This window comes from Emys orbicularis, chromosome 10, assembly GCF_028017835.1.
Source record: "Emys orbicularis isolate rEmyOrb1 chromosome 10, rEmyOrb1.hap1, whole genome shotgun sequence".
Classification (NCBI taxonomy): Eukaryota; Metazoa; Chordata; order Testudines; family Emydidae; genus Emys; species Emys orbicularis.
Window position 1 is genome coordinate 40,788,118 of NC_088692.1, and position 15,110 is coordinate 40,803,227.

The following is a 15,110-nucleotide window of genomic DNA, read 5'->3' on the forward strand; positions in this document are numbered from 1 at the left end:
GGTCTTTGATTGCGTTGGCTACTTGGATCACAGCAGCCCCCACAGTAGATTTGCCCACTCCAAATTGATTCCCGACTGACCGGTAGCTGTCTGGCATTGCAAGCTTCCACAGGGCTATCGCCACTCGCTTCTCAACTGTGAGGGCTGCTCTCATCCTGGTATTCTGGTGCTTCAGAGCAGGGAAAGTTCCATGAAAGTGCCCTTACGCATGCAAAAGTTTCACAGCCACTGGGAATCGTCCCACACCTGCAACACGATGTGGTCCCACCAGTCTGTGCTTGTTTCCCGGGCCCAGAATCGGCGTTCCACGCCATGAACCTGCCCCAGTAAAACCATGATTTGCACATTGCTGGGGCCTGTACTTTGTGAGAGGTCTATGTCCATGTCAATTTCCTCATCACTCTCATCGCCGCGCTGCAATCGCCTCCTCGCCTGGTTTTGCTTTGGCATGTTCTGGCTCTGCATATACTCCAGGACAATGCGCGTGGTGTTCATAGTGCTCATAATTGCCGCGGTGATCTGAGCGGGCTCCATGATCCCAGTGCTATGGCATCTGGGATGAAAAAAGGCGCAAAACTATTGTCTGACGGAGGGAGGGAGGGAGGGGCGAGTGACGACATGGCTTACAGGGAATTAAAATCAACAAAGGTGGCTGTGCATCAGGGAGAAACACAAACAACTGTCACACAGAATGGCCCCCCCAAAAATTGAACTCAAAACCCTGGGTTTAGCAGGCCGTTGATTTCACGGAGGGAGGGGGAAGCAAATGAATACAGAACAAATCTGGTCCATCTATTTTTTACATCTTAAGCTGGCAGCAGACGGTGCAGCATGACTGATAGCCATCGGCATCTTCTGGGTGCTTGGCAGAAAATGCTGTATTACGACTGCTAGCCATCATGGTCAAGACGGTTCAATAGGACTGCCGGCAGGACTGAGTCTCCAGGAGACAAAACATGTCTGCCCAGGTGCTTCTGACCGAACTCACTGAGGAGTACGACGACGACGGATACCAGTTGTAATACACCATCCACTGCCAAAAGGCAAGGAGCTGCTGCTGTGTAGCAATGCAGCCCCACGTCTGCCAGCACCCAGATAGCCGATGACGGCTACCAGTCATACTGCACCGTCTACTGCCAAAAGGCAATTAGCTGCTGCTGTGTAGCAATGCAGTACCACGTCTGCCGGCACCCAGATGACATATGGTGACAGTGAGCTGAGCTGAGCGGGCTCCATGCTTGCCGTGGTATGTTGTCTGCACAGGTAACCCAGGTAAAAAGGCGCGAATCGATTGTCTGCTGTTGCTCTGACGGAGGGGGAGGGGCCTGACGACATGTACCCAGAACACCCCGCGACACTGTTTTTGCATCATCAGGCATTGGGATCTCAACCCAGAATTCCAATGTGCGGCGAAGACTGCGGGAACTGTGGGATAGCTACCCACAGTGCAACGCTCCGGAAGTCGACGCTAGCCTCGGTACTGTGGACACGGTCCGCCGACTTAATGCACTTAGAGCATTTTATGTGGGGACACACACAATCGACTGTATAAAACCGATTTCTATATAACCGGCTTCTATAAATTCAACCTAATTTCGTAGTGTAGACATACCCCAAGTCTGCCCCCTCCCCTCTTTGCAGCTGGAGCCAACCAGCTGCCCTGAAGCTGGGTAAAAAGGGAAACATCTCCTTGGTCTGATGCTGAAATTAATGGTTGTCTGAAACATTTGTCCTCAGAGCTTCCCGGGAGCACCCATCTGTCCAGGAGAAGAAGAAGTCCACCATTTGGCAATTGTAAGTTACTGGATGGTCTGTGCAGACTAAAAAGAGGATAGTGTTGCTGTTACTATTTTAGGCACCAGCCTGTAAGCACGAGAAGCAGAATCTAAGTAGAGATGAGCCAAAAATGTAAGCTGTTATCTTACCACTCTATCCCAAAAACATCATTGGTCCAGGCAAAATGGAAATCAGATCTAAACTACACATAGCTTTTGTTTTACAGATCCTGTGGAGATTACTTACATCTGAGACTGGAGAGGTGGAATGGACTCTCTCACATGTACTCAGAATCAGTTTACAGCAAGGGACAGTAATCGTAATATAACTAATTCAGAACAGGGTAGCCTCCACTGGTGAAACCAAACACAGACATAAGCCCATCTCTAGTGCTAAGGATCACTGCACTCAGACCTGGGCAATTCCATGGAAGGATTTTCAGGACTCCTGTTCTTGTGCTTGTTTCTTCCGTATTTTGAATCTGTGTTGCAGATTGTCCTTCTGCTCTTCTCTTTCCTTATTTGTTGGCTTCTCTCCATTCCCAGCTTTAGTCGCCTGTTCAGCTCTTCCTCCAGTCCCCCGCCTGCGAAGAGGAACTACCCATCAGTGAACATCCACTATAAGTCTCCAACAGCAGCTGGGTTCAGCCAACGCCGCAGTCATACCATGTGCCAGATCTCTTCTGGCAGCCGCACCCTCGAATTCTTCCCTGAAGAGTGAGTCACCTGCTATGTTCAAAGCCAGATCCCTCTGCGGATCAGCCAAGTGGCAACCAAATTGTTTTAAAATGGGCTTTTTTTTAGAGGACTGTGGCTTATATGTGACATTAATCAGTTTCATGAAGAAGGTGGATCCTCTGCCTGTGTTACTTGTTAAAGATGGTGTTTAACTCTATACTTAGCTGTGGAATTTCGCCAGGCTCTTGTGTATATCCACCTGACCTTTCACCTCTCACTTCTCCCAGGGGCAGGCTCAGCAGATTAGCTGTACACTCTCTATCTTCCTAAATGTGAGATCTCTGGTTTTATCTTGTGCTCCGTAGGCCATGATGAGATTTCACCTAGATGAGCCAGGAGCAAAGTGGCCCTGTTGTGATTCAGTTGCCCACAAGGTCTGGATCAAGTCCTGAACACTGTTGTCTGCACTGGCTATGTGGGAGGATGAGGAAGGGTTTTGGTAGAGATACTGAGGACTCCACCAGCAGCCTCTTTCCTCTGTCCCCTCCAGGGCTCAACTGGAGACTCCTGGGTGCTTTCTCAGCAGCACTGCCCAGGCTACAGTATTTGATTTTAACACTTACAGTGCTGGAAGAGGGCCACTCAACTGTTGCTGCTGCAGAATTGCGCCCTCTGCTACAATGGACTTTTAATTCTTTGTTTATATTGCATGTGGTCTGTGATTATCAGCTTTTGGTTTTTGAGTTGTGTTTTGTGGAAGGAGTTTGGATTATGTGACAGTAGAGTGCTGTTCCCTGTGCAGCTTTACAAGGGATTTGTTGGAAGTTCACTGGATCAGGAATGGTAGGTTCTTTCTAGACTGTGAAGCTCTATGTCAGCGGTTCTCATACTGTGGACCCCAAAGTGGGTCACGACCCCATTTTAATGGGATCGCCAGGGCCAGCATTAGACTTGTTGGAACCTGGGGCTGAAGCTGAAGCCCGAGCTTCACTCCCATCCGGGATGGCGGGGCTCAGGCTATGGCCCCCTCTCCCGCCATCCAGGATGGCGGGGCTTGGGCTGTGCCCCCCCCACACACCCCCGGTCATATAGTGACTTTGTTGTCAGAAGGGGGTAGCGATGCAATGAAGTTTGAGAACCCCTTCTCTAGGTTATAGATACCTGTTAGTTTCATGCTGTCCAGAGTGTTCTTTTGCTGCTCTTGTTTGTACGTTGGAATGATAAAAACAACCCACTGGGAGTTGGAACTGATGTTCAAATAGCCTTTGTTATTAGTAAAATATAGCCAAAGGCCAAATTTTGCCCTGTTGTGCCAGTGTAAATCAGGAGTAACTCCACTGGAGTCAATGGAATTTCTCAGATTTACATCTGTGTGATTAAAATCACAATTTGGGCTTTAGTAAACAGCGTGATGTGCTGTCTCAGGGGAGACCCATATGAGAGGGTGACCGCCAGGGTGGATTTGATTTAAATCACTAGTCAGGAAGACTTGATTTAATCATGGATTTCTACATAAAAGTGCATTCTTGTTGGTTGTTATAACCTTAACACATATTCTTCACAACTCAGAGATAGATGTAGGTTTCATTTTTAGAAGGTACACACTATACATTTTTAAGTGATTTATTTTGAAAACTTTTCAGATTAGTTTTACAGCTATATCAGAAAACGAATGATTGTTTGGTTATTTCATTTACCAAAGGTAATTGAAGCAGATATTTATGAAATTATTGGGAGGTGAACTATCTCCAATTCAACAGATTAATCATTAATATTTGGAGGATTTTCTTGCCATGCTGTATTAGGAGGAGAACATCACCAGACAGACATTTAAATTGTTTTATTTAACTAAAACAACAACGTTATGTATTCTGGATTTTTTTTCTTCAACAGCAAACATATAATATTTTAACAAAACAAGCATATGAATTTTTGAACTTAAACATTCAAGTTTTTTAAAATCAGGTTTGTTTTTGTTAAAATTGTTTTTAACTAAAATAGTTAAATGAAATATTAAAAAAAAAATTAAATAGACTATGTCAGCCAGGTCAACATGAGAAACTTAAAATGTTGGCTTCTGCAGCTAACTCAGTCGTCTTCACCTTCATTTTCCTGTTTGTTCATAATCTGGAAAAAAAAACAAGCTTTCCTGCTTTTTCAGGTCCCAAACGATTTCTCAATTTGGAATGAATTAGTCCAAAGGAAGAAAATGTTCTTTCTACATTGGCAGAAGAAGCTACTGCTGTTAAAAGTGAGATTATCACTTCCAACAGTCTCTGAATCCAAGTGCTTAAGTGACTTCCACCAGTTCACTGGTGTGACTTTCTTTAAAACATCATCAGCAAACATATATTTCTTGAATGGTTCACCCTTAGCTCTGAAGTTTATTATAGTTGGCATTATGGAGGGATGATTGCTGGATGTCCATGTCATAGCCTACTCCTCTTCTTCAGCAGTTAAGGTTTGACCCTGGTACCGAGTATTGAGAATATTTGCAAGAAAATGAGCTGGAGATGGTGTTTGTCCCATTCGTTTTTTTTAATGCTTGTAATTTAACCCTGTTATTGCATATTTCTCTTTTTAAGATCTCACTGAGTTCCTTCCAAATTTCAACAGCATGAGCAATAAAACAGCTATTTCCGTGCATTTTGTTCAAGGCTACAGAAATAGGCTTCAGGGTACGCCGCATGTGTTCAACTTTCTCTTAAGCCCAATGTTGAGAACTTTGGCTGCAACGGTGCCATCTATTTTTTCACGATTTTGTTCACAAACTCTCATCAGATTAGGCTAGTTCTTGATATAGTGCTCAAAACAGTCCACTACTGAGTTCCATTGCACGTCTTGTGGGAGAGTTAGCTTGGTTCCTTCCACTTTTTTCAGAGCAGCTGCTGCAAAGTAGTTGTTACGGAAGTATTTTGCAATTTCAACAACATTAGCCTTTATTTCTGGAACACTGAAGTCTTTGGCTAGGAGGTGCGTCAAATGAGAACTGCAACCGTATGTTATTAGCTTAGGTCTCTCTTTGCTCTCTTCTAAATAATTTCTTCTCATCTTGGATACATTTGCAGCATTGTCTGTGACCAAGCTGCGTACTAAACATTTGAATTTTTTTTCACAGTTTGTTATAGCTTTTACTGCTACTTCTTGTATTTTTTTTTACTGCTACTTCTTGTATTCTGTTGTGTGTGCATTTCCTGATGTATCAATTGTTTCTGTAAGGAAAACATTCCCTTCTTCTGTTGTCAGACAAACACATACAACAGGATCATTGTAGACATTGCTCCACCCATCAAGACTCAGATTAAAAATTTTATCCTCCAGACCTTTTTGCACACTGCTCAATTTCTCTTTCATACACTTTATCCAGCAGTTTGCCTGCGACATCTGCTCTGTTGGGTGGACTGTATCCTGGTCTTAATGACTGAACCATGTTAATGAAGTGTGGGTTCTCAATCATATGGAAAGGAGATTTTGTTGCATAAACAAACTGGGCAATTTTTTCATCAATTACCTCTTTTTTTAATCTGCTGGTTCTTATCACAAACTTATCTATGGTTGTTTCTGGATGATGGAGATTTTTTTTGCTACAGGTGATATACTGAGACTGTGTGACATACATGATGTGACTGAAACACTATCACTGGCAGATAACTCTGAAACTATAGAAAATGATGGTGATCTTGAAGGTGGATAGTCATCAGACAAAATAAGTAAATGCAGTTATTTAATTATTATTACAATACTGCTCATTTAGTATTACTCATTGCATTCACTGACACTCAGTACTACTTTAAAGATGAAATTGTAAAAGGAAGATCTGCCTATTTTAGCTATTTATTTTTTATCACAACTGCATCTAAAATGAGTACCATAGAGTAACAATTATAATTTTTGCTCCAACATGAGAATTCAAGAACAGTCCAGAAGGAAGACAGGCAGTCCTTAAGAAAGAAGCATGAAATAAAAAAGTTTACCAACCTGAAGATCCTACATGTTCAGACATGTACTTTTCATCATCTTCAATGCAGCTTCCTCCTGAGAAGGAACACTTCTCATGATGTTGTTTCATTCGGGCAACCAGGCCTTGCATTTCTTTGTTGCACTGTTTGCATTTTGTACACATGCCTGGCTTACCCACAGGTAGAGGAACTTCATTAAAATATTCCCAAACTGGGTCTCTTTTACGCCCTGCTGCCATTATAGGTTTTCCCTTCTAGTGAGAGAATGGTATGGTAGATCTCAAATCAATGAAGGCTACACTCAGAAAGACTTCAAGCCTTCTGGAATATGCTGCTCAAACAGTTTCACTTTTGGTTCTACTGCCTGTCCTCCCCTTCTCACATTTATCTCCAGACTTCTTGTCCAGATCTATTCAGCCCCCAACAATCTTCTATGCATTGAACTTTTTGAAACTTTGCACTTTTAGAGAGAGGTAAGGGATTGACTCTCTGTACACAAATTTGCAGAGGAACAATAGCGTTGAGGTCTGTTATTTCTCACCTCTGTATGTTATTTATTTATTTAAAAACATTTTTGATTTTAACAAGCATGTTATCTCTGGAGACACAAATCCACAGTTTGAGAACTGCAAAACTAAGCATCTCTGATGGTATCTTCTAGACTGAGCACTGAATCCCATTGGGTAGATAGAAAGATTAACCTAAATAATCTATACAGAAGCCCCTGGAATCCCATAAGATTGGGTCCCTAATCCATGAACTATTGGAACTCATTTACAAAACTTTTCTTAAACATTACATGAATATATTGTCTAATACTATAGAATTAGAATTTATAATCCCTATTTCATGATGAGATATCTTTGAGCTATAATGTATCTTAATTAAAACTATCGTTAGATAGGTTTTTTCCCCAAAAAGCATTTTATCAAAAAAATCCGATTTAAATTTTAAAAAATCCGATTTTTTTTTTTAAAATAATTGATTTTTATCCACCCTGGTGACCGCCACAACCTGTTTCCTCACCTCAGCTGGGACTGGGAGCATCATGGAGGTGATGTTCTTGGCTTCTGAACTGGAGATGAAGACATGTCACTTCTGCACGCAGGGCCAGATTTACACCTTACGCGCCCCTAGGCACAGCATCTTCAGAGCCCACCCCCTGCCTACAGCTTCCCTTCGTGTTTTCCATAAGAAATTAAACAAAAAGAAATATAAACATAGCCTCTCCAGGAAGGCATGAGATCCTCCAGCACGCATGATGCTCCCAGCCCGAGGCAGGGAGCAGCCCATCCGCCCCAGGCGAGGTGCAAGTGTGGGACTGTACCTCTTCCCACGGCTCTGCCCTTGCAAGTGAATGGGGCGCTGGCCCCACCCCTCCCTTTCCCTTCCCAGCATGGGGCGGAGGCAGTGGAGCGGCCGAGATTGGGAAGGGACTGGGACGTTCCCAGCACCTTCAGCAGCCGCCCCGCTCAGCTGCGGCTCAGCTCCCCCAGGCGGACTGACTCGGACACTCACCTGCTCCAGCCCCACAGGCTGGGCAGCCACCAACCCATGCCAGGAGCCTGGCTGCCCACAGGGGAGCTGTATGTATTAAATTTTTTAACTATTAACCCACTTTTGACATTTAGGTGCCCCTAGAACGCCAGCGCCCCTAAGCATGTGCCTACTGTGCCTAATTGGAAATTCGGCCCTGCTTGCACCCCCTACTTGCTGGCCACTTGTTCTGCAGTTTCAAAGGAATTGCTCACCTTCTCAGCAAGCCAACAGAGAGGGTTTCAAAATGTGGAAAAGATTAAACAGTTGATTGGAATGAAAGAAGGAGAGACTTGGAATATCTTCCAGCTGAGGTCATGGGGTCAGTAAAATGCAAAGGAACCTAAGCTGATAATCATAGGGTCTCCCATGAATGTTTGTCTCCTAGAAAGCTGATTCTCCATCTCTGAAGGGTTCTAGGAGTGTTCCCAAGGACCTATCCTACCACAGTGGGTGAGATGGAAGGGAGCTAGAAATTAGGGCTTCCCTGGGTCCACCTTTCTTGTTTCCTGCTCCTCCTTTTCTCTTGTCAAAGACACTTTTATTTCCTGCTTTGTATTCTTTGACCTCTGACTGCTTTTCTTCCGCCTGCCATGGCAACGCTTCCTTGACCCTCTGCCTCTGTTTTTAACCATAGATTGAGAAGTAACACTGTTGCTTCTCTCCTCAGTGACTGTACGTCATCCACACGTCGTGAACAGAAGCGCGAGCAGTACCGCCAGGTCCGAGAGCACGTGCGGAATGATGACGGTCGATTACAGGCCTGTGGGTGGAGCCTTCCCGCCAAGTACAAGCAGGTAGGAACCATTTGCTGCAAGGCTGAGGGGGAAGAACAGGGGATTACAATCTCAAATGAAACCAGTAGAGACCTAACTCCCCCTATTGGTAAATATACTTTTTATTGGTACAGCATTTGAATTAAAGATACTGTAGACACATGCTGTCTGCCTGGTGAGCTTGGGTCAAATTCATCCTTTCTATATGCCCTCTGCAGTCATTGGAGGGGGAGTTCTCTTGCATGGAAGTTTCTGAAAGAACTCAGTCTGGAAGCAGCAATAATTCTTCCTCCACTAGAGCCCATTCTTATTTTTATTTACTTTATTTTTTCAATTTAGTCCATACACAGGCTCTGAGTGCCCTGCCAATTATTTAAAATTACAAACCCAGATACAACACAGTCAGCTCTCTGGTCTGCCCAGAAGCAAGATCAAATACCATCACCCCAATATGTTGGCCTACACCTCAATCCACCTGCCTCTCATCAAAGGTCAGGTGACGGAAATGGGCCCTGCAATGGGCCCTGAACATTGACAAATCCCCAGGCTGCTTTGGAGCTGGGTGGGAGGGCATTCCAGTGTCCTGGGGCCCTTACAGAATGCTCTGCCAGCCACCTGCTCTCATTAGATCAAGGGAGAATATACCAGTAATGTCTGTGCTGACCATATGTCACGTTCTGGGGGGCAATCTAGACCAGTGAGGGGTTGTGTCATTGCCTGCCCTGTAACTCCCCAAGTGCTTCAAAAGGTTCTGCTGTGTGGTGCTCTTGTCTGGATTTTTCCAGCCAGCAGACAAGCCCGCACTGAGTGTCTGTGGGTTAAGCAGCTCTGATTCCAGCAGCCACGCTCTGGTTACACCTGGCAAGGTGACCGCAACACACTCACAATCCCAATTTTTTCCAAAACCGTGTGCTCTGCAATGTCCAGCCCTCTCTTGGACCATTTAGAGAGATTTAAGGTTTGTTTGTTCCTTTAAAGATACAATATCCCAACAGCTTGCCACATTAACTAGAGTTCACGTTCACTTTAAATCAAACACAGCACTGGGTTGGGTTAGATTAAAAGTAAAGCAAGTTTATTAACAATATGAGATTGGATTTTAAGTGAGTTCAAGTATAAAGGGTAGAGTTAGAAATGGTTACAAGCAAATACCAGTGAAAAATGCTTTCTAGCAGCTAAGGCTTAACAAAACAATCTAAAGCCTTTATTCTTATCATCTTCCAGCAAGATGGCTGACCACTCCTATGGTCAGGATCTCCTACAAAGTTCAAAGTACTCATAGAATCATAGAATATCAGGGTTGGAAGGGACCTCAGGAGGTCATCTAGTCCAACCCCCTGCTCAAAGCAGGACCAATCCCCAGACAGATTTTTACCCCAGTTCCCTAAATGGCCCCCTCAAGGGTTGAACTCACAACCCTGGGTTTAGCAGGCCAATGCTCAAACCACTGAGCTATCCCTTCCCCCCCTCAATTCCTTAGTCATCTCAGGTGAAAGATAACTGGGGGTTCTTTTTCCTTTTATAACCTAGTGAATTTTTCTGAAGGTTACTCACCAAAGTGAAGTTCATTAAGCTATTAGGAAGGCAACATGGAGTCTGGTGGTGGAGGAAGCACCATGCTGGTTTCTTCCCTCCCATCCCCCGGTGTTTGCTACAGTGCAAATTACTCTGTTTCCTGCAATCTCTTTCCTTGCTGTCTTGATGGTCCTGTTTATCTTCTATGTTGTTTGCACTCCCATTATCTCTTAATGTACATTGAATGTCATTCAGCCACCTGGAAGGCATCTCCCTTTGTCTAGAGTGGAATAACTTTAGCCCTGCCTGTCAGGACACACAATTTCTAATATGTTTGTAATTTTGAATTTGTGTTCCGTACTTACACCAAACAGTAATATTAATGATCAGTGATTTCTATTGATAGCTTATATGACACTTTTTGGATACAAGTTATGACCTTAGTGAGTTGGAGTACACTGAACTGGTCATGCCAGCTGTAACTCACTGACTCACTACCAGATAAAGTGAGCCCTTGGCCCTCTTGCATTGGGATGCTCTTAGAGTCATACTATAATTCTGGCAGTGTATCATGGTGAGAGAGGTGGTCTCTCAGGTATACTGGTTCCAGGCCATTTGAGGCGTCATTCCATACAAGGTGTGTGATGAAGCATACACAGGCACTGGCAGTGAGTAACTGCAAGGTCCTTCTAAGGCTAATTTTTTTGTTACACCTTTATGGCTATAGCTCTATTGTTATAGCTCGCTTGTAATCATATCACACCCTTGTACTGTCTTTCTCTGTCTCCTCTTCCCCCACAGCTGAGTCCCAATGGTGGCCAGGAAGACACCCGCATGAAAAATGTCCCTGTGCCTGTGTACTGTCGCCCTCTAGTGGAGAAGGACCCCACCATGAAGGTAAACATTCAGCTATAGACTGTTCTACATACCATTGTGACTGTGAGTGGTGCACATCCCTGGGTATGGATTATGGTCAGATTACTGGTGCAATTTTTAGCTTGTTTGAAATTTTTGACATGGCCCAATTGTTCCAAATTTCTGTTAAATCTGAAGACTTCTACTCCTGCTTTGCCTTTGGAATGACTTATTTCTAATGCATGTAGGACAACAATACATACTGCAGAGTCATGCCCTAACAGCCCTGTTTCCAACTGGGGACTCCGTTAGTGCTGCCTGTTCTATGGTTATTGACGTGTAAAGAAAACATTCTGCTTCTCCACCTAGGAGAGTCTGGGGACCCTTTTCACTGGAATGCTGTGGACCTTTCACCAGCCTGATTTTAGGTCACACACGCAGTTTATTATTTTCTTTCTCTTTTAATATCTGCTAATCATATTTGCTAAATTGTCTCTGTGGAAATGTAGTGGCTTCTACTAGACAGCAGATTTCCTCTTTCCTTCCTCCCCTAAATTTTTTTAAGTGTTGGGTATGTACATAGAATGCTCTGCAGAGGTACTTGAATTGAGTAAGGTTCTGGTCACCAAATAGTTCTTAGTCCATTAAGATTTCTGCTTTGATCATTTAGTTGTGGTGCGCAGCTGGAGTCAACCTGATGGGGTGGAAGCCTTTGGAACAGGATTCTGGGAGTGGACAGAAGTCAGATCCTGGACGTGATCCTCTCACCTGTGACCGGGAGGTGGAAGGAGAGAACACCAAGAGTAACCACACATCTCCAGAAAAGAAAAAGGTCAGAAAAGGGACCCTCTGATTCTCTCCCCTCCTCTTTCTGTCCTCACCTGCCCCCCTTATATGGCACACCCATCATCATAGTATTAGAACTACAGTAACTCCTCACTTAATGTTGTAGTTACATTCCTGAAAAATGCAACTTTAAGTGAAACGATGTAAACGAATCCAATTTTCCCATAAGATTTCATGTAAATGCAGGGGGTTAGGTTCCAAGGAAATTTTTTTTGGGCAGACAAAAGGCATTATATACTGTACAGTACTGTACTGTATTGTGGTTGGGAAGTGTCCCTGGCTTACCCCACACAGGCACAGCCCGCTGCAGGCAAGGACACTAGGAAGCACCTTCGCAGCAGTAGCGGCAGCTTCCCCGGATAAGAACAGGCACCAACTTTGCCAGGGGATGCTCCAGGACCGCCACTTCCTGTCCCCGCTCCACTCCAGGCCCACCTCTTCCCACCCCCACTCCACCTCCTCTCCGGAGCAGCCGCATCCCCGCCCTTCCCCCCACCCCCAAAGTCCTAAGCGCCGCCAAACAGCTGTTTAGCGGCGCTTAGGACTTTCTGGGAGGGAGAGGGAGGAGTGGAGACGTGGCGCTTCCCCGCTCCTCCCCCTCCCTCCCAGAAAGTCCTAAGCGCCGCGAAACGTTGTTTAGTGGTGGGGGAAGCTCTGGGAGGGAGGGGGAGGACGCGGAGAAGAGGAACTTGTGCAATGCTCCCTGTAAAGTCGCTGCTCTTCCACAGAATCTTACAAGCAGTGGACAGAGCAGGCAGCCAAACGACGTTATAAGGGAGCATTGCACAACTTTAAACGAGCATGTTCCCTAATTAAGCAGCAACGTAACTTTGAAACAACGTTAAGCGGGAGGACGTTAAGTGAGGAGTTACTGTATGTCTCATATGTACTGGCTGTTTGCATAGTCTTTCCTCCTGTTACCATTGGTTTAATATCTATGCAGCATTGTCCAGTGATAAGAGCAGGTGCTATTCCCAGCTCCACCAATGACTCTGATCTTGGATAAGTCATATACCCTGGCCAAACCTCCATTTTCCCCTTTGTAAAGTGCTTGGAGATCTACAGATACAAGGTGCTTTATTAGAATAAAAGGATCGTTTGATGCCAAATGACAATGCAGTCTTTCATAAATAGTATCAGGATTCAGGCAGGAACAGGATGTGTTGAGAATCATGGTATTGGAGCTTGGGTGCAAGATGGCTAATGCTGATTCTGTAATACAGAAGCGTTGCTGTCCGGCTATCAAGCAGACAGACGCAGTAATGGCAGGCAACTCAATGGCTCATTTAATTCAGCTTTCCAAATGGCGAAATGTTAGCAGCTATGAGGATGGAAAGGGATAGAGCCAGTGATGACTGACTTGTAACTGATAACTAATGAAAGTGCAGTAGAGCTGTAGGTTGCTCTGTAAATCTTTGCAAGGTTGTGGCTACTCTTGGCTTCCATGTCTTCCCACAGTAGGGTGGCTGCTAATCCTCTGGGAAGGAGGATAATACAGCAATAGATTTCTAATAACCGGTGGGTTTCACCCTCAAGCCCATCTGCCTCCCAGTTGTATTTTGAGCTAAGAAGTGGGTTTATTGCTAGGTGTGTTGGTGAGCTCATTCCTTGCCCTGTTTTACCATTGCAAGAGAGGTTTTAATGGAACGAGCCGCTGCTTCTGAACTTCCCATTCTAGAAAGCAACTTTTTTCACTGAACCCAGTGAAACCCAGTGAGATACTGAACCCAATGTTACAACAGTTTGAAGCCACCTAGAGGGAATGTATGGCTGTTCTGTGATTATGTCTGGGGAACTGTGATTAATTTTAAAAATGGATTGGTTGTGCTAATAGTAGACGGAACCTTCCTTGCTTAGGTTGATAGTTCAAGTGCAGCCCAGGTTATAGTAACTAAATGTTGTTACTATCTGACTGCTGTTTGGTGGCCTCTATGAAATGAGTTCCCAGTGTCACTAATTGTAAGTCTCAGCAGCGAGGCTAAGGACCAAACTCACCACTCGCCCCATAGGTGGTCTCTGCGGGCTTGGTCTGAGGTATGCTGGGGCTGCAGCATGGCGGAAGTTTGCATTGTGACTGCCTATTTTTGTGTATCTTCAGAGGCTAACAAGAGGTGTTCACTCTCCAGAGCTGGCAGGCTGGTCTCTTCAATACTAATGTTGTCAAAGATTGATTGATTAGCTGGAGTCTCAGGAGGGCTGATTCTCTCCCTGCATTTTTATCTCCTGCAGGCAAAGGAGCTGCATGAGATGGATGCCACATCCAGCCGAGTCTGGATCCTCACAAGTACCCTCTCTACAAGTAAAGTCGTGATCATTGATGCCAACCAGCCTGGCACAGTGGTGGATCAGTTTACTGTCTGTAATGCCCACGTACTCTGCATTTCCAGCATCCCTGGTAAGTGAGAAAAGGCACCTTTCAAGCTTGAACAGATTCATCAACTCCTCAGATTTGTCGCAAATGATTCTTAGTTGTTCTGTAGCTAACAAGTGGGAGCTGCTGTCACCAGTTCAGCAACTGTGTCCATGGATGGTCACCCATATCCCGCCTTCATGTAGAACCAGACTGTGGAGACTTTACCTATGTGATGAGCACTTATTCATGTAAGTAGTTCCTTTGACTTCCAGAAGTCTACTCATGTGAGCAAGTGCTCACCAGGGTGAGTAAGGGCTCCACAAACCTGGCCCTGATATGGAGGCTGGGCAGGGCACTCTCCAAGGGGCTGTGGTGTCTTCATGAGACTGATAAACTCACCATCAGAATGTTATATCTCCATGGATATCTCAGGAATACTGCTAAGCCAAAATAGGGTAGAGTGGCTATTATACTTATGAAAGAGTCTCTTCCTTTCCCTTCAGCGGCTAGTGACAGTGACTATCCTCCAGGCGAGATCTTTCTGGAGGGAGACGTGAATCCAGAAGAGTCATCTGGAACAGATGGAGTCCTTGCAGGAATCACTCTGGTGGGTTGTGCAACCCGGTGCAACGTGCCACGCAGTAACTGTTCTTCCCGTGGAGACACCCCCGTGCTGGATAAGGGACAGAGTGAGTCTCAGGACTAAGGTCTCATGATGATCTGGTTTTCACCCTGTGCCTATAACAAGGCATATGTAGCCACATCCTTCTTCATCTGAGTACTCCCCTTCCTGGCCTGAAGTCCTTGGGGATCTCCA

At 44.9% G+C, this 15,110-nt stretch overlaps 1 protein-coding gene across 3 annotated transcripts in view; it reads left to right on the forward strand.

The window, feature by feature from the left end:
- MAPK8IP3 (mitogen-activated protein kinase 8 interacting protein 3) overlaps positions 1–15,110 on the forward strand; it is a 192,471-nt gene that overhangs the window by 156,616 nt on the left and 20,745 nt on the right. For all 3 annotated transcript variants that reach the window (XM_065411505.1, XM_065411507.1, XM_065411506.1), the window contains 7 exons: positions 1,738–1,794; positions 2,322–2,492; positions 8,619–8,745; positions 11,041–11,136; positions 11,765–11,926; positions 14,170–14,335; positions 14,797–14,982. In XM_065411505.1, the coding sequence (XP_065267577.1) occupies positions 1,738–1,794; positions 2,322–2,492; positions 8,619–8,745; positions 11,041–11,136; positions 11,765–11,926; positions 14,170–14,335; positions 14,797–14,982 (965 nt within the window). The remainder of the gene's footprint in view (positions 1–1,737; positions 1,795–2,321; positions 2,493–8,618; positions 8,746–11,040; positions 11,137–11,764; positions 11,927–14,169; positions 14,336–14,796; positions 14,983–15,110) is intronic.